This window comes from Notamacropus eugenii, chromosome 7 (genome assembly GCF_028372415.1).
Source record: "Notamacropus eugenii isolate mMacEug1 chromosome 7, mMacEug1.pri_v2, whole genome shotgun sequence".
Classification (NCBI taxonomy): Eukaryota; Metazoa; Chordata; class Mammalia; order Diprotodontia; family Macropodidae; genus Notamacropus; species Notamacropus eugenii.
In genome coordinates, this window is record NC_092878.1 from 30,596,621 (window position 1) to 30,615,211 (window position 18,591).

Here is an 18,591-nt window from a genome sequence, read left to right on the forward strand (position 1 = left end):
TAGTTAAAGAAATTAAGTATTTTTGATTGTTTGCTAGAGCTTCTTGTGTGTTTTGTAATACATGACACCAGAAGCAAATAAATAAAAGAATTAAAGTTTACTAAGAAAAACTCTTTATCTTGAGATGTAAGCAGAGATTTTGATCAAAATGGAGATCTTAAATCAAAGAATACTGATGACTTGAAATTTATTTCAGAGGAAACTGAATCATGGTGAAAGCTGTCTGTCTTCTGCAGATCCACAGGATATCACAGATCTTATTAAGAAATTTTTTAGGGAGTTGCCAGAACCCATCTTTCCAGTTGATTTGCATGAAGCTTTTATCAAAGCTCAACAGTTGGAAACAGAGGAGACGGATACTGCTACAATGTTGCTCTCTTGTCTTATGACTGACAATATAGTATATGTATTACGGTACTTCTTTAACTTTCTCCGGAATGTTTCTCTCAGGTAAGTAAAGATCAAGTACAAAAAATTTTAGCTATGGGGAACTTTTGGCTAGCCAGTTATAATTTTAAGCAACAGTACATTTATTTTGTTTTCAGCTATTTGGGATGGAAATATTTCTTAAAATTTATTTACATATTTCCTTATCTTCTCAAATGGAGTATATTGAATACAATTTCGTTTTTTCTTTATCATTTTGACTGTCATTATTTGTATACCGTAATACAGTGATCTCCAGGGGCCTGTTTCTGCAAGGCAGTTTACCCTAAAAGGTCTAACCTGTGATGCCATTTGATTTCATATTTCTGTTTTTTTATAATTTTTCTATTTCTTTCCTTGCTATCACCTGTCATTTCTCACTACAGTTTTTGTGCCTGCCTGTAACCACTCCTCTCACCCTTTCTGTTTGGCTACTTCTAATCAGTTATGAACTTTGAAACCAAATGCAATAACCAACTGTCTTACTATTATGTTTTAAATAAGTTAGTACTGATTGAGGATTTTGAGAAGCTTGGCTGTGAATAAAATATTAGTTTTGGATGCATGGATTTTATAAATTAATTTGACTGTTAGAAGCTTTTTTATTTCCTATTTCTTGGTTAAATTCCTGATAAGGTTTAGTATTTGCCTTATACATAGCCAATATTAAGTAAGAGTCCCTACAAATATGCCTGTTAGCTTCTTGAAATTGTTTCTTAGTTCAAATTTTGACTACGTTTAATGGTACCTACTTTTTTTTTTTTTTTAAAGAGTCAGTGAGAATAAGATGGATAGTTATAATCTTGCAGCAATGCTTGCTCCAAACCTTTTACATTCATGGAATGAGAAAGTGTCGAAGAATGCAAGGGAAGAAATTCGACTGGAGATTGCGGTGGTAAAGACCCTGATTGATCATGCAGCTGATATTGGTAAGAAAAGGTGAAATGTCTTCAGGGCAGAATGTTTATGGCTTGCCAGCTTCTCCCAACTAACCATTAAAACTCTGAGGCAGAAACAGTGAAAGAGTGCTGGACTAAGTTAGAGGCCTTGGGCTCACAGAGACCTCCAGCTCTTTTGCTTGCTCCATATGTGATCTTGACAGTCATTTAACCCTCGGGATTTCAGTTTTATCATCCGTAAAATGAAGGGGGTGAACCAAATGACTTCTGAAGGTTCCTTCAAGCTCAAGTATATGATTTAGGAACCTGTTCTCTGACAGAAGTTTAGTGTAGAATACCTTTATTTTTAAAACAACACAATAAAAACAACATTGTCAATGTTATCCTTTAGGGCGTGTGCCAGAGTTTATCATGGAAAAGATACCAGTCCTGTTGGGTATTGATGGCCCCAGTTCTACTCCATCACTAGACGACTGCGAAGAAGGTGAATATGAGTCTTCTATTGAACATAAGGAAAAGAGAAGACAGGGTGTAGGTGGTGAGTATTATTACTATTTGACCTAAGCATGGAGGTTTATAAGCTTTTATTATTTAAGGTAACTACTCAACAGAAATTTTTTTTACTACCTTCTTTATGTTAAGGGCTGTGGGAGATATAAAGACGCATACCATATTATTACCTCTCTTGGTGTATACAGTCTAGTTGAAGAGATAAAACATAGACTCCTAGAATTACAGAATTTTTTAGGTAAGAGGGGGAGCCTCTTCCAGACTCTTTATTTTACTAATGGGGAGACTATGCTTCATGTAGGTTAAGTGACCTGCCCAAGTTGTAGTGTTTGCTAATGACAAAGAGTCAGAATGTAGGTCTATAGAGTTCCTCTTGCAAAGAGTTAAAAATAGCAATATTAGTAAATGTAAGATTGTTAAAATGCCCTCGGCTTGAAGAAGAATGAGTTGTTAGGGAGGGCTAATTGGAATTTTATTTGGATAATCAAAAATGCATAATATTTGCCCTGGATGAGGAAATTCAGGTGTGGAAGGGCGTGGTACATGTGGGAGACAGTAAGTAGACTAACTTTGTTTAAATGAAGACTTAAATGGAGAAAGGGAAGAAATCAGAAAAGAAGACTGAGGACGGTCACGGAGAATCGTTGAACGCTAACTCAGGCGATTAAGTTTTATCATGTAAGCAGTGGCCACCAAGTGGAAGATTTGGTCAGAGTATTGATGTCCTGGAAATGATATTTTGGATGAGTCTTTAACAGTACACAGCATTATTTTTAGGCCAGAAAGACTGGAAGGGAATTGAGGAAGGTTTTTGCAATAATCCAGGTGTGAATAGTCAAGGCCTGGCCTAAATTGGTAGCATTGTAAAAAGGAAGGAATAGATGAAAAAGGTGCAAAGAGTCAATAGGACTGCAGGCCATTGTAATACAATTTTTAATAAAGTCAAATATATTTTAGGACTCACATAACTTAAAGTTAGAAGGGACCCTAAAAATCATGTAGTTCAATTTCCTTTACAGGCAAACAGTTTTTTAGGATTTAGGGGGATGTTGACAAAATCTTTTGTTTTTTTGCATTCGGTAGATTATATTTTTGTAGATTAAACTCAGACAAGACCAAAATAAAGCAGATGTAGACCTCCAGAGAAATTCTAGCCACACAGATGCATGTCATTCCAAAGCAGCTTCTTTGTATTTTTAAAGATAGCAGAAGGATGATGTACATCAAAAGGCCAGAGCTAGAGGTCAAGCCTAAAAGCTAGATAATTTATGTGATTGGTGCCTGACACTTAATAAATGTTTTTTGACCGCTGTACAGAAAGAACAGATAAGCTACAGATATAAGCCTTGGGGTACACAGAAAGGAAAGTAGTGTCATCAAGTGGACTGGATCATTTTGTGTCTGCCTCCTTTCCATGGGATTCCCTTATACCTTTCGCTAGGTAGAACAAGAGGAACTCTCCATTGTTTTCAGGACCAGACTCTTAAGATTGCTTTTACGTATGAATTATATGTTTCTATGTAAATTTATTTTCTCCTGTCATCAGCTTCACTGCAATGGTCTGTGGTCCTATTGCGTAGTTTTTTAAATTATCTTTTGTGTCTGGGTTTTTTTTTTTTTCTTCAAAGTTGCTCCTGGGGCTGAGAAAAGGCGGAGTGACAGATACATCCTGCTTGGGTTACTGGGAGGAAAGAGGAAGAGTGCCAGGTCTTTTTAGTTTTTTGTGCCCCATCTGTGCTCTATGTCAAATACTTACATATTTACACGCAGTCATCGTGCCAGTTCAAACTTTCTTTCCTGTTAGTTTCTATCCCAGTACATCCTGAATGTTCATCATTCTAGCTTGAACAGTCACTTTCATAGATCTTCCCTTCAGTTTCCTCCTGAAGGTTTGAGGAAGAAGCTTAAATCCTCTACATTCTAAGTTTCATGCCAGGTCTGTTCACACATATTATGTTGGGGTGAAGGCCCTTTGAAGGGCAGGGTAGTTTGTATCAACTGTCATCAAGACCAAGTTTCCCTTCATATAGTTCACCTAGCCTAACAGTGCCACCTCTCTAAGATGTTGTTTCAGCAGAGGCTGCCCTTTTATATTTTGTTCCAGTTGAGTATTTTTAGTTATCTTGTTAATTAGATCAGAAGCTTTGAAATATTGTTTTCAAGAGACTGACATTCTTCCTCCTATTCCTAGCTAACTGGTTAACTTCAAACATCCCAGAACCGAATCTCTGTAGTAACATTTAGGTTATCTAACGTTTAGGTTATCTAGTATGTGTCCCTGCTCTACTTATTAGCTACATAATATTCATATTTTAAATAAAACCCTGAATCAGCGAGTTAATCTTGGCAAAAAGTATGACACAAATCTTGCTCTTTCGGTGGTTAAGTGGATTGTATTGTTTCTCTCTAGATAGTATTGATAATAAGATATAAATGCTGCCTTGGTTATCTATTATTAGCATGTCAGTATTGGTACTGGAAAGACAGCAGTGCCTGGAACTGTGTGCCTGGCAGATAATGCTTGTCAAGAAGAAATGGTGAAACTGCTTAACCTAGGGATGGAGGTTTTAGAAGTATGAAAATGGCTTTAGTGTGTAGGTTTGATTATTGTGTTCAATTTGACCTAGAGTATAGGTTTGATTATTGTATTAAATTTGACACTGTGAATATAGGACTTTTAGAGCTGGAAGACATCTTGGAGAAATATAGAGATAATTTGGTTTGCCCCCCTTTTTAATATGCAAGGAAACTGAGACCCAAGGTCACAAAGATAGCAAAAGTAGCATACCCAGACTTGAATCTGGGTCTTCTCAATGTAAATAGCTTTATTTTACATTGCCACCTGCTTGTATGCAATTTATATTTGAGCTGTCTATACACTGTTAAAATAGTCTTTGTGCTTTAAACCATCAGTTTGTATATGTGTATATTGAAGAAGGACATTATACTGAACAGTTTCTTGAAGCTACCAGGTTTCCCCCCGAAGCCCAGATTGTGAAACTGTGCTCTTTAAAGCCACTGAAGTAAAGTATTAAGACTGAACTCAAATAGGGGTTATGAATAATAAACACCCCCTTCCCCTCATATTTCTTGCATGATGGTAGCAGAAAATTACTTAATGGTAGAAATGGTTGGGAGGAGAGCCTTGTGTTTGGTTACTATAGTCTTGTCTGTTTCGTTTTAGATAAGTTGTGTTTGGTAAAAATATTGTTCTACATCTTCCTTGGAGTTGACTTTTGTTTTTTTTTTACCATGTTCTGCAATCTTTTAGCAATAAGATGTTTCATGTCGTTAGGCTAGCTTCTTGGTAAGAAATGCTGCAATACTCTGGAATGATTCCATTTTGTAGTCCTAAAGGCTTTATGGGTGCCTGTTACATCAGCTTGTCTCTACTCTGGTTTAAGCAGAATGAGGATTCTTTTTACTCGTGCTTGTTAGAGTGGAATTTGTCCCGCATCATCAGAATGGCTGTTTCTTTAGCATTGTACAATTGTTTAAGGGGTGAATTATTTGGAAATGAATTCAGAAAAATTTACAATTACTTTTCATCATCAATATGTACTAATTATTTTAAACAAATTTTAAAATATGTTACTTAACTCACATCGGGTTGTGAGGTAAACATTTGAAAACTTTAAAATGCTACATAAATGTGAATTAGTGATATTCGACATAAGGCCCGTATAATACATTGTTTCACTTTCAAACTCCAAAATTACTTTTCAGAAAATTCACAACTTAGTCACCAATTTCATTTACTCATTAAAACCTTTTGCTTTTTAATTAGCATTTTCCCAGAGGTAAGAATACCTTCCAATTTTTTTCTGCTGAGAAACATTTAGAAGTATAGTGTTGACTGTATTTGAATTGAAATATCCTCTCGAGAGATGCGAACTACTTAATTAAAATTATCTTTTGAAAGGTGCAAAATTTCTTTGTATTTCATTATTACTGGGCATCAATTCCACCTGTGACTATTTTTCTTATAATGACCTAATGAAAATGTATCTGCTGGTACAATTTTTTTTTAGCACATCATAAATATTAAATGTGTATTAACAGAGCAAGACATGATTGCTTCTGTGTCTTGCATTTCAGATTTTGTTAGTGGAGTACCGAATAAGCTTAAATGTAACAGAACACCCTCCACTACACCTCAGCAAGACAAAGCTGGTAAGTATCATACATGACTGTACTAGATGGAAGCTTTTGCAGTCTGTCTTTAACTTTGTTCTCTGACAAGATTTATTTGTGTTTAGTCAAAATTTGGCTTTTTAACAGTAAGGAAAAAATGTCAACATAATGCCAAATAAAGTAGAACTTTTGAGTGGGGATGCTGCATAGTGGAGTTTTTTAACCTTTTTTGTTTCATGGACCCTGTTGGCCATCTGATGAAATCTATCTATATCTATATATATAGATACATTGTACTCCTTGAAATATTTTTTAAGTATGTAAAATTAAATAAATGGTATTACAGAGGAAACCAGCAATATTGAAATAAAGATGTAATTTTTTTCCCATCTAAGTTCATGAACCCCTGAAACGTATCCAAGAATTTCTTGTGAGCATGGATTCCAGGTTGAGCCCCTCATATAGGGGGTTCCCTAGTGATATTGGTCATATTGTACTAGAAATTCTGAGATTAGAAAATTAAGCATTTTGTTCATAGGCTAATCTGCTGAAATGATTTTCTGTCTCTTTATAACTAAGTACTGCTAAACATGTAACAAAACTCAAGTGGGTTATTAACTTTTTTTTATTAATAGGTTATTCTATACCAGGGAGTTGAGTCAGTTTATATTTCAATTCTTGTGTAATTTTGTGTGAAATTGTTCATTATAATAGTTTGTCCATATTTTGTTATAAGTTCAAGTTCAAACTAATTTTTCAATGAATTTTTGGTTCAAATCTCTGAGTGCAAGCTCTCTTATGACTGCCTTACTCCACTAGTTGGTTGGTTTTTAGGTTACTGTTTGCTAGCACTAAGATTCTTGCAGTTATTTGTAACTTTCTTTACTTTCATCTGAACTACTGCATAGCCTGAATTTACTTTGTAATGTTTCTTTGACCTTTAGTCTTTATCTGCTTAAAAGGTGAATATATTTTTTTTCCAGCGAGCTTTAAATAATAGGATTTTTAGATTCTCTGTTAAAGTATAAAACATTTTTGTTAAATAATTTTCCTGATCCCACTCCACTGTCAATCCAGTATGTATTTGTGTGTATATATTATTTTCCCACAGTAGAATGTGAGTTCTTGAGGACAAGGGACTAATCATTTCAGTTGTGTCTGACTTTTCTCTGACTCCATTTGGAGTTTTCTTGGCAGAGATACTGGAGTGGTTTGCCATTTCCTTCTCCAACTCCTTTTACGGATGAGGAACTGAGATCAACAAAGTTAAGTCACTGAATAAGGTGTGTGTGAAGTCTAGATTTGATCTCGTGAAGTTGAGTCTTCCTGATCTCAAGCTCAATGCAATATCCACTGTGCCATCTAGCTTCTATATGGTAGTCACTTCATATTTATTAAATTGAATTGAATTTTCCTAACAATTAGTGCTCTCCAAAAATAGAATGGATTGTTTTAGGAAGTAGTGAATTTCTTCCCTTCCCTTCCCCCGCAACTAGAGGGCTTTAATGTCTGGGTTACCACCTTTCAAGGATGTTATAGAGGACATTTCTTGTTCAGATACAGATAAGATGAGATGATTAGATGGCTCCTGAGGTCTTTTCCAACTGGGACTCTAGGAAAAGTAAAATTTTATTGAAAACTCACATTTTAGTATTCTGTGATGATGCTTTACTTTTTCTTTCTTTGAGTACTGGAAGCTAGGAGTGAAGTTGAAGGCATTAGGAGTAAATGCTTTGTGATTGGGTCCCTAGTGTTATGTTCAACTTTGCACTTCTCTCAAGCTCTGTAGTTTCCAACCCAGATGTCAGGAGATCTCAAACTCCTGCTCATGGAGAATGTGCCCTGATTAACCTTTATAAATTTTTTTCTGACTGGATTTATGAGTTGGGAACTTGTTTTTAAGACCTTTTTTCAAATGGACAACAAGAGCAAGAGTTTACAATATTCCTGGACCCCAAATTTTCCTGGAAACCATATGGTAGAGTAGAGAAACACACTGAATGTCAAGACTTCTGGATTGTAGTTCCAGCTCAGCTACTTACAGTAGTGCGCATGATCCTGGGTGAGTGATTCAGCTCCTCTGGATGTCAGTTTCTGCACTTATGAAATAAGGAGACTGAACCATGAGCTCTAGAGATGGCTTCTTGCTATAAAGATCTACAGTTTTACTCACACAGAGACATACTAATGATGGTGGGTGTTAAGCATCATAATATCTTCTAGAAGTCTCATTCTGCTTAAAATAGACACATCTGATGAATTATTGCCTTGCTGACATTTTCATCTTTCAGATGGTAGAGTGAACTGGCAGGGAAACTGGAGGTTAGGATTTAATTCTTGCCAATAGAAATATAGTATAATGAATAGAGAGCTAATCTTGGAAATTGGGTTTATGTCCCATCTCTGACATATACTGGCTATGTGACCATGGGCATATCATTTAATCTGTCACGGTTGGAAGTCAGTAATAGCAAACTCAAATAGGAATAGGGGGTTACTAATCTATTCTAAGGATTCCTGTGTTGCATGTTGACGTAATTTTAAAATGTAATGCTTTCTATTTTTATTATATTTTTATTTACTGTATTAAATATTTCCCAATTACATTTTTATCTAGTTCTGGCTACAGGGGGCCACACATTTGATATCTGTGCTCTAAGCCACTCTTTAAGTTGCAGAGAACGTGCTGGCTTGTATTAATAGGGATAATTACCTCACCAGAGAGTTCCCTATACAAATGAAATCACAGTTATAGCCCCTAACCCTCACAAGGAAAAACTGGTGAGTAGTATTGAAGTGACCAAAAAAACTGAGAAAACTAATTGTGACTACATCATCTTAGAACGTACAAGGGATAGAAGGTGGAGCTGTGATTTCAGTGACTGCACCTGTGATTTTAATGGTATTGGGGACTTTCAGGTGAGCAAACTCCCTCTACCAATGTATGGTTATAGAGAACTGCCCAGAGCACTGAGAAGTAGAAGACTTGCTCAGGGTCACATAGCCATTCTGTAGTAGTCCACCATTACACAACCACTGTATAGCAAGGGAAAGAACCCTGGCCATAGTAATTTATCCTGAAATTGAGTAAACTAATTTTAGTAAGTCAGTTGTTGATTTTAGGTCAACTGTTCTTTAAATTAACTATTGATTTTAAATTCAACAAAAAAAGAGGTTTTTTTTTTACCTATCTGGGTTTATATCCATTGCCATCAAAGGGGCCCCTGTAATTGCCTTATGACCAATTGTCAGTCTCCCTTACCATTTTTTTGCCTCTTTCCAGTCTTCTTACACCTTATATCCCACCGTGTATTCTTCAGTTCAATGACACTATCTTCCCAAAGACAGAAATTTGAAAGTCTCTACCTTCAGGGCACTTAAAATTTACCTAGGAAGATAAGCAAGTAAACAAATAAATATGAGATAACTTGGTGAGGGAGAGAAAACACTACTAGGAGGAATAGAGATTTTTAAGGACAGAGATAAAGAAGGGAGTACATTGCAGTCAAAGGCATGGAGGCAGGAAGTGGGTTATCAAATTCAGAGGACAGCAGGTACGACAGTGTGGAATAGACTACATGAAAGAGAATATTAGAAACTATATATAAAAGTAGTCTGTATCTAGACTGTGAAAAGCTTTAAAAACCAAGCTGAGAAATTTTATGTTTTTTTATCTAAAGGTACCACGGCTTCTTAAGGAGGTGACCTGATAAACATATTGTTACAGGAAGAATATTTTGGAGGCTATGTGGAGGATGAATTGGAGGGGGGAAACTTAAGCTAGGAGTTTAATTAGGCTGTTATTATAGTTCAAGCAAGAGTGAGGAAGGTCTGAACTAGGGTGGTATGTATGTGAGTAGAGAGGAGAAGGGCCCAGAGACTTGGAGAATATATGTGGTTAGGAGTGGGACAGGGGTGATGATTCAGCAAAGGAAACTGAAAATGATACTGAGACAGGTAAGAAGAGAACCTGGAGAGTGAATTGAAATCAAAGGAATAGAAAAACACTGGAAGATCCAAGTGGTTATTAGCATAATGTTTAATTAGCTGAGGGTAATTATCATGAATTGGGGAAACAGAAGGAATGTGATATTCTCCCCTGGGGATATCAAGTCAGAGTTTATATATAGGAACTGTTTTGTATGTTATTAACAGAAGTTAAAATCGAATTAAACATTTTCTTGATCCTCCTAAAGTATAACATTAATAAAAATAGTGTTTTATGTAAAAGGAAAATGAAGGAAGGTTATTAAGCTAAAATTTAAAAAAAAATTTTGGAATTCAAAAGTCTCTTAAAAAACAATATTATTGATGTTTTGTGCTTTAAAACAAATCAGTTAATATATGTTATGCTACTTTTGTAGTTCAGTTTGAAGCAAGTCCTGGTGCATCTTCCCAGAGTTCAGTCTCCCCCATAGCCATCAGTGGAAGTCGTTGGTTCAGTACAGGTGTTCAGAGGCGAAGTACAAGGATTGCAAGCGAAAAAGTGTGCAGGTGAGTTGCTTCAGTCACTGATAACTAATGAAACTTAGTTTAAATGATTTGGATAGTTTGCTTTGTTATTTATTGTTTCTGCAAACTGATACAATTTTAATAATAAAACATTTTTGAAAATTTCCCTGTCAGTATACTCTTATTAGTCAAGAACATTTTCCTTTTTTCCCTCTATCAAAGAAAGATTCTCAATCTAAAAACCACTTCTGCTTGATTAAAATCTTGTCTCTTTTGCCCTACAGTATATCATCTTAATGTTTTACTTGTGATTTGAAAATCTATTTGATCCAAGTTCAAAGGACTATAATAGTTCTTGTCAGAAGCATGACAATTAGGTACACAAATAAAGTTTTCATATTCCCACTACTTATAAAATCTTAGATCTAGAATAGACTTAGAAATCATCTGATATAAATCCTAATGTTATAAATGTTGAGGAAACTGTCATCAAGTTGTGATTTGCCAAAGGTCCCACATAGCTAGTTAGGACTCCTCCATCAAGAGTGTCTGATATTTTTATTCTTTTAGGAGATGAGCACTAAAACTTATTGTGGATTTTTATGTTAAGTTTTGCCTCGCAGAAAAAATATTGTTGGCAACATATACAGCTTAAATTGTCGTTATCAAAAATTGCATTTTTTTTCTTCCCTCTTATGAAAAAATTCCTAGGGTGGAGTCAGGGAAGGCAGGTTGCTTCTCGCCTAAGAGAAGTCCTAAAGAAAAGGTCCGAAGATCCCTTCCTCTCAAGTTTAGTGTGAAGAAAAGTAGCAGAGATGTAGTAAGTATCTTTCATTCCTTCACTGTATTTTCATTCATCATTTCAGACTTGTAATTTTAATAATTTATCAAAAAATACCAAATCAGCCACAAGTTTTACTAAGTGCTGCTAAAAAGTCCATATTTTTGGTAATCCACAAGTAATATTTGCTCTGAGTAGTTTATTTCTAACTGTCATATTTTATATGTACCAAACTTTGACAACTATGAAGAACTTACACTTTGATTTGTATTTTTTGTTTTTCATTTTCCAATATACCTCGAACCTTCTTTCTTGGGAATTGTCCCGAATAACAGAAAAAGAAAGAAAATAATTCGGCAAAACAAACCTGCTCCTCAGTCCGGTCTGACGTTGTCCCATGTGTATCGTCCTCCGTATCTGAAAATGAGGGAGGGAGGTGCATCCTCATGTCTCTTCCTTGATCATTATCATTTCCCTGCATTCCGTTTTCCTTGCCTTGTTTTTTTGTTTTTATACATTTACATTTTTTGTCATTATGTGCACTGTATTCTTTGTTCTGACTGCTTCATTTTGCATCATTTCATAGAAGAGCACGTATTTCTCTGTCTCTTCAATTAGTCAATTCTTATGGTACAGCAATATTCCGTTATATTCATGTATCACTGTTTGCTTCTCTACTTCCCACGGATGGGGTATCTATCTACTTTGCTTCCAGTTCTTTGCTGTTACCGAAAGTGCTGTTATCAATACATGGCTATAAATGGGACCTTTTTTGTCTCTGACCTGCTTGGTGTATACGTCTGCCAGTGAGATCTTGTTTCCAAAATGATTGGACTAACTGAGCTTTAGGAGCAGTGTAGCGGTGTGCCTGTTTTTTTAATTTCAAATGTTCTTTTTTTATTATGAACTTAAATATGAATATTTCAACATACAAAGAACAAAATTTCTGTTGCAAGTCGTTTGAGGGCTTTTTTAAGAAAATGTTAAACTTAACAGAATTGCTTTGTTCCTTTCTGAACTTCTTCTGATTTTGATCTTTTGTGTATTTTTAAATGTTTCGTTGACCCTTTCTTTGATGTGTGAGTGTGTGTCTGTGTGTCTGTATTAGCACCATCCCTCTCCAAAAATCTTTCTTTCAAAAATAGAAGCCCTGGCCCTGCCTTGCGTAATGGAACTAAAGGAATCACCATTTGGCCATGTGTGAAAGCACGTGGCTCCTTCTGCACCTCTCTGCTATTCAGACACCATCATTTTTTTTAGCTATTCCTTGTTCCACTTACTTGCTACCAAAAAAAAGTGCTTAGAAATATTTTGTGTACTTTCCTGCTATCTTTGATATGCTTATCTTTCCACAACTTCTCCAATTTTGACTTCCCATTTTTTGTTATCTGCCGATTTTCTAGGCATGAAATGAAGCTTTAGACTTGGTTTAATTTATTTTTCCCTAATTATTAGTGAGTTGAAGCAATCCTTCATATAATCGTTCATAGTCATTTTAAGAACTATTTGTTTATATCTTTTTTGCCTTCACCCACTGGGGAATGACTTTTAATTGTATATGTCCATGCTGGTTCCCTCGAAATCTGGGAAATCAGGCATGCGTCAGACCTACGTGATAGCTTTTTCCCCTTGTCAACTGCTTCCCTTATTCTAGTTCCATTAAATTTGTATAAGAGTTCTTCAGTTTCATGTAATCAGAATTATCAGTTTTATTCTCTAATCTTGTTTGGTAAGAATTCTGCCTTTAGCTGTTGCTTTTAAAGGTACCTGATCGGATTTTCCTCTGTTCTTTTTTTTAATGCTATGACTTTAATCTTCAGATCATGCATCCATTTGAAGCTTGTGGTATATTATATAAAATGTTCGAACATAATTTTTCTCGAACTTCTTTCATGTTTTCTGAGAAGTCCTTGCCAAGATTTATTGTATTTGTATCGTCAGCTCCTACCATAGTTACTGACACATAGTAAAGCCACCTTAGCAAGTACTTTATTTATTTTTTTTTATTTTTTAATGTTTAACAATCACTGCCATACAATTGCGATTTTATCCCCCCCCCACTACCCCCCTCCCTCCCCACGACTGCATACAATTCTGTATAGATTCTACATATACTTTCCTATTGAGTATATTTTCACTATAGTCATGCTATGTAGTCAGACTAAAATAACTGAAAGAAATCGTATAACAAATCAGAACATGATACACAAACACATACACATACACAAACATGATCTGCTACATTTTGCGAATGACTTCCATATTTCTTTCTCTGAGTGTGGAAGGCATTTTGCCTTGAGAACCACCTTTGGGATTTTTTTTTTTTTATAAGAAGTTTTTGCATTATTACAAAAATCCAAGTCTACCAGAAAAAACTCTCACACACTGTGGTCGTTGCTGTGCACAAAGTTCTCCTGGTTCTGCTCCTTTCACTCAGCATCAGGTCATATAAGTCCTTCCAGGCCTCTCTGAAGTCTTCTTGTTCATCATTTCTTATGGCACAATAGTACTCCATTACATTCATATACCATAATTTATTCAGCCATTCCCCAATTGATGGACATCCCCTTGACTTCCAGTTTTTGGCAACTACATAGAGTGCTGCTATAAATATTTTTGTACATGTGGGACCCTTTCCCATTTTTATGATCTCTTGGGGATATAGTCCTAGTAGCGATATTGCTGGGTCAAAGGGTATGCACATTTTTGTAGCCCTTTGGGCATAGTTCCAAATTGCTCTCCAGAATGGTTGGATGCGCTCGCAGCTCCACCAACAATGAATTAGTGTTCCAACTCTCCCACATCCTCTCCAGCATTTATCATTTTCTTGTTCTGTCATGTTTGCCAATCTTATAGGTGTGATGTGGTACCTCAGAGTTGTTTTGATTTGCATCTCTCTAATCAATAGTGATTTAGATCATTTTTTCATATGATTATAGATAGCTTTAATTTCTTCCTCTGAAAATTGCCTGTTCATATCCTTTGACCATTTATCAATTGGGGAATGACTTGTATGATTATACATTTGGGTCTATTAAACACATTTTCAAAAGGAATGTATTTTAAAAGTAGTTGTTAAAAGTGTCTGTCTAAAGGGGCATCTCGGTGGTGAAGTGGATAGAGCACCGGCCCTGGAATCAGGAGGACCTGAGTTCAAATGTGGCTTCAGGCACTTACTAGCTGTGTGACCCTGGGCAAGTCACTTGACCCAGATTGCCTCGCAAAAAAAAAGGGGAGAAAAAAAAAGTGTTTGTCCAGGCTCTCAGATATGTGACCGTTACAGTCAGGTCCCAATTAGTGCAAATAATGGAATTCCTGTTTGCATTTGTGCTATTCAAAGTTATATTTATGTAAACTCTGATTATTTATTCTAGCCCAGTGGAAATATGCAGTGCGTATTCAAATAATGCAAACACTTTAGGGGATTTATTATTCATAGTATTTAGGACTTAGCTGCGTATTTTCCAAAAGAGCAAAGAAAAAATTCAAGGCGCTGAAATATAGACTGATATTGTACGTATGGACTGTCTTGTAATCTTATTTGATTCCTAGTTAGATGTTATAATTTTAAAATAATAGCACATTCATACCTCGCCTGCTTGGCATACAACTTTTCACAATTCCAATTCAGAGTGGCACAGCAAAAGAAAAATCTTTTAGAATTGACATCTGTCCTAGATTTGACTTGTTATCAGCGTAGTGACATTCATCAGCTGCCATAATACTGGGAAGCAAGATGGTTGCACTGCTCTTTTGTGAAAGAATGAGAACTTCACTGAACGGTTTACTCTGTGTTTAAGGAGTCATGTACTTTCTGGGTTTCACAATCACCACTCTTCCTAAGACAGAGTCCTTTAGTAAAATTCACACAAGTGCGTGCTGATTCTTCACCATCATTATTTTTAAAGTGCCCATTTAGCTGTGTGACGCTGTATTGGAACTCTAAACATATGTAGTCAAATATTTAAATGTTTTTCCTTTCTTCCAAGGGAGAAGTCTGTTATCTTTAAAAATATCTTATATACATTCTGTTTTACTCATGTCTGTGATTTGGCAAGAGGAACTAGAGGAGGAAGTAGCTTTTTGTTTTGAGAAAAAGATTGATATACAAATCTGGGATTTTTTCCTAAACACACCTTTTTTAACCCTGTGATCATGGGCAAAGTGCTTATAAACTCAGTTATTTGGTTTCTAGTTTGAATAAAAAGAGATGTAGGTTTCTGATGTGAGTTATAGGTGAACAAAGTAATTTGAATGTGAAGAAAAAATGTTTATTACCTTTTCTCTCCTTAGGACATTTTTATTCCATCTCCAAGTTTGGAGCAGGGACCAAGTGACGAAAAGAACACTGAAGATAGATACAATTCCTCTTTCACAGTGGAGTGCTCTAAGACTTCACAGACTGAGGAAGGAAATCCCACTGAGGATCTTGGGCAGCCACTAATGGGAGAATCCTGTGAGCTGATGCTTTCTGGAAGTGATTGCAGCCAGTCTACAAAGATGGAGAGTTTGACCTCTCAGCAGATCGATGAAGATGCTAAGAACACGCAGACTGAAGATACGCAACCTGTATCTCAAACTCTGGAATCTAAAGTTTGTCCCACAGAAGATTCTAGTGTACTAGTGAACCAAACAAAAGACAGTCAAGAAGAGCTGAGTGAAAACTGTAAAAAGACAGAAGATGCTGTAAAAACTACAAATGAAATGATCATTTCAGCCACTGAATGCAAAACCAGAGAAGAGATGGAACATGTTTGTGTTGATTTTACATGTGATTCAGGAAGCCAAGTACTTCTTTCTGAGAGTCTTTCGTCTGAGGCTGTTTCTGAGGCTCTTCCGTCTGAGGCTCTTCCGTCTGAGGTTCTTCCCTCTGAGGCTGTTTCGTCTGAGGCTGTTCCGTCTGAGGCTGTTCCGTCTGAGGCTGTTCCGTCTGAGGCTGTTCCGTCTGAGGTTCTTCCGTCTGAGGCTGTTCCATCTGAGGCTGTTTCATCTGAGGCTGTTGCGTCTGAGGCCCACTTAAATGCATTAGATCAGGAGGTCTCTGTGGAGGCTAAACAATATCACGCAGAGAAGAGGTCTTCAATTTCTGAGGTTGAAGAAATTCCTGAAACCCCTTGTGAAAGTCAAGAGGAGGGGCAGAAAGAAGAGAAAGAAAACAGGGAGAGTAGCCCACTCCATCCCTCTCTGATTCAGACTCAGTCACCAGGATTATGCCTCCAAGAAAAAATCCCAGATCAAGAGTACCAAGGAGCTATGGAAGTTAATACTAGTGTCAGTGGTAGTGATTCTCCAAAAAAACTGAAAATGCATGATGAAGAACTGGAACAGAAGGACCCAGAGGCTGGGGGAGAGGCCACCTCAGAAAGCTGTGGTGTCATTGTAGAAGAGAAAGCCACAAAAGATGAGTCCTCAGCTGATATTGCCTCTCAGCCTGTTGTGGGAGAAGAGGCCCACGAAGATACTCATTCTTGTGTGGACGTTGATCCAGGAATAGAACTGGGTGCTAAGAACAGTCTAGATGCTAAGGGAGAGAAGAGCCAAGAATCTGACGAGAATCTGGAATCACTTACTGAGAAGGAGAACCCTCAGCACTCTCCAGTGTCTTTAGAAAGAGTAGATGATATACTGAGAACTGAACAGGAGAAGCAGCAGCCACAATCTCCAGGGCAAGCAGACACCTTATTAATAAAACATTCGCAAATGGATACTATAGAGGAATCAGGCAGTGAAGGAAAGACTCAGCAGCTTGGGAAAGCCGCTGACCATTGTCTTCAGAGCCCCTGTGAAAGCTCCAATGGTGAGTACGATTCATAGATACGAATGGGGACTGTTTGACTCGTTCAGCTGATGGATTGAGAAGCTTAACCAGAATTGATTTTTGAGAGGTGGGAATAGAGGGCTGAAGGTTATTATTGGAGCTAAATTCTAAAGTGGAACAGATATTAATAAACGGAATAACAATTAGCCAGTTATCAAAAATAATCATTTTTTCTAATCAGAGGTTGTCTTTACTGACTATAATTCTGGCTGCCTTATAGTCATAAAGGTTCTTGAATTTCACAAATACGTATAAATTGTACTTACCTTGCTTTTTTTAGGGGGAGAAATTGTGGAAGTGGGGTAGGGAGCACAGCTAAACTGTATTTTCAGTTGAGTCATCTAGAAATACTAAATATTCACTTAATTATTCTTCATAGAACTACAAATAGGCTCTTAATTAAATAATTTGCTAATAGTTGTTTTCTCTTCAAGAGTATTAGACTAAGTTTCTAAGTATGATTTAACAGATATATAAATCTTAGAAATTAAGACTTGAAAGATTTAATGTCCATACTTCTTCTGGGATCTATTTCAAGATTATAAATTGTTTTGAGCTGTGTCGCATACTACTGAGAGACTGCAAATAAGAACATATCATCATAGTGCTGAGGTATTCTTAATTTTTCAAAGGTTATATTAGTGGGATTATAAGCTCTGACAGGTCATTTCATGTGAAAAAGGCTTCCAGTATGGGCCTGGTGATGCCAGGTTGGCTATTAAGTGTTTATCGGGTTTTTTTTTTTAATACGTAATACAGTTATTTTTCAGTTTTCAACATTAACTTCCATAAGAATTTGAATTCCAAATTTCCTCACATCTCTCCCTACCCCTCACTCCAGGACAGCATGTACCCCATGCACCCCTTCCCCTAAGTCTGTCCTCCCTTCTATCATCCTCCTCCTTTTCCCACCCCCTCTCCCTTCTGTTTTCCTATAGGGCAAAATAGTTTTCTATACCCCATTGCCTGTACATCTTATTTCCTAGTTGCATGAAAAAAATTGTTAACATTAATTTTTAAAGCTTTGAGTTCCATATTCTCTTCCTCCCTCCCCACTCACCCTCACTGAGAAAGCAAGCAGTTCAATATAGCTCATCCATGTGTAGCCATGCAGAACACTTCCATGACAGTTGTGTTGGGAAAGACCAACCACATTTCTCTCTGTCCTGCCCTCCATTTATTCCATTTTCTCTCTTTACCTGTTCCCACAGTAGTACTTGCTTCTGATTATCCCTTTCCCCAATTTGATGTCCCTTCTATTATCCTCCCTCTCCTATCCCCTTTGCTCCTGCCTTCCTGTAGGGTAAAATAAATTTCCCTACCCAACTGAGTGTGTGTTATTCTCTCCTTAAGCCAGATCCCATGAGAGTAAGGCTCCCTTAGTCCTTTTCATTTCCTCCTTCCTCTCCTTCATCATAAAAGCTCTTTCTTGCCTCTTTTATGTGAGATGATTTGCTACATTCTACCTCTCCCTTTCTCTTTCTCCCAGTACATTCCTCTCAACAGTAAATTTTATTTTTTAGGTATTTTCCATATTCAGCTCACCCTGTACCCTCTGTCTCTCTGTCTCT

The 18,591-nt window shown here is 36.6% G+C and overlaps 1 protein-coding gene and 1 pseudogene across 15 annotated transcripts in view; one reads left to right on the top strand and one right to left on the bottom strand.

The window, feature by feature from the left end:
- The window catches only part of LOC140513822 (enhancer of rudimentary homolog pseudogene), an 86,555-nt pseudogene that overhangs the window by 59,514 nt on the left and 8,450 nt on the right, over positions 1 to 18,591 (bottom strand).
- LOC140513767 (TP53-binding protein 1-like) overlaps positions 1 to 18,591 on the top strand; it is a 130,585-nt gene that overhangs the window by 23,643 nt on the left and 88,351 nt on the right. For all 15 annotated transcript variants that reach the window (XR_011970318.1, XR_011970319.1, XR_011970320.1 and 12 more), the window contains 7 exons: positions 197 to 450; positions 1,198 to 1,355; positions 1,717 to 1,863; positions 5,934 to 6,008; positions 10,334 to 10,463; positions 11,133 to 11,241; positions 15,496 to 16,999. Coding sequence is in view for 12 of the 15 variants with exons in the window: in XM_072623713.1 (XP_072479814.1) it covers positions 197 to 450; positions 1,198 to 1,355; positions 1,717 to 1,863; positions 5,934 to 6,008; positions 10,334 to 10,463; positions 11,133 to 11,241; positions 15,496 to 16,999 (2,377 nt within the window). In the remaining 3 variants the exon portion in view is untranslated. The remainder of the gene's footprint in view (positions 1 to 196; positions 451 to 1,197; positions 1,356 to 1,716; positions 1,864 to 5,933; positions 6,009 to 10,333; positions 10,464 to 11,132; positions 11,242 to 15,495; positions 17,000 to 18,591) is intronic.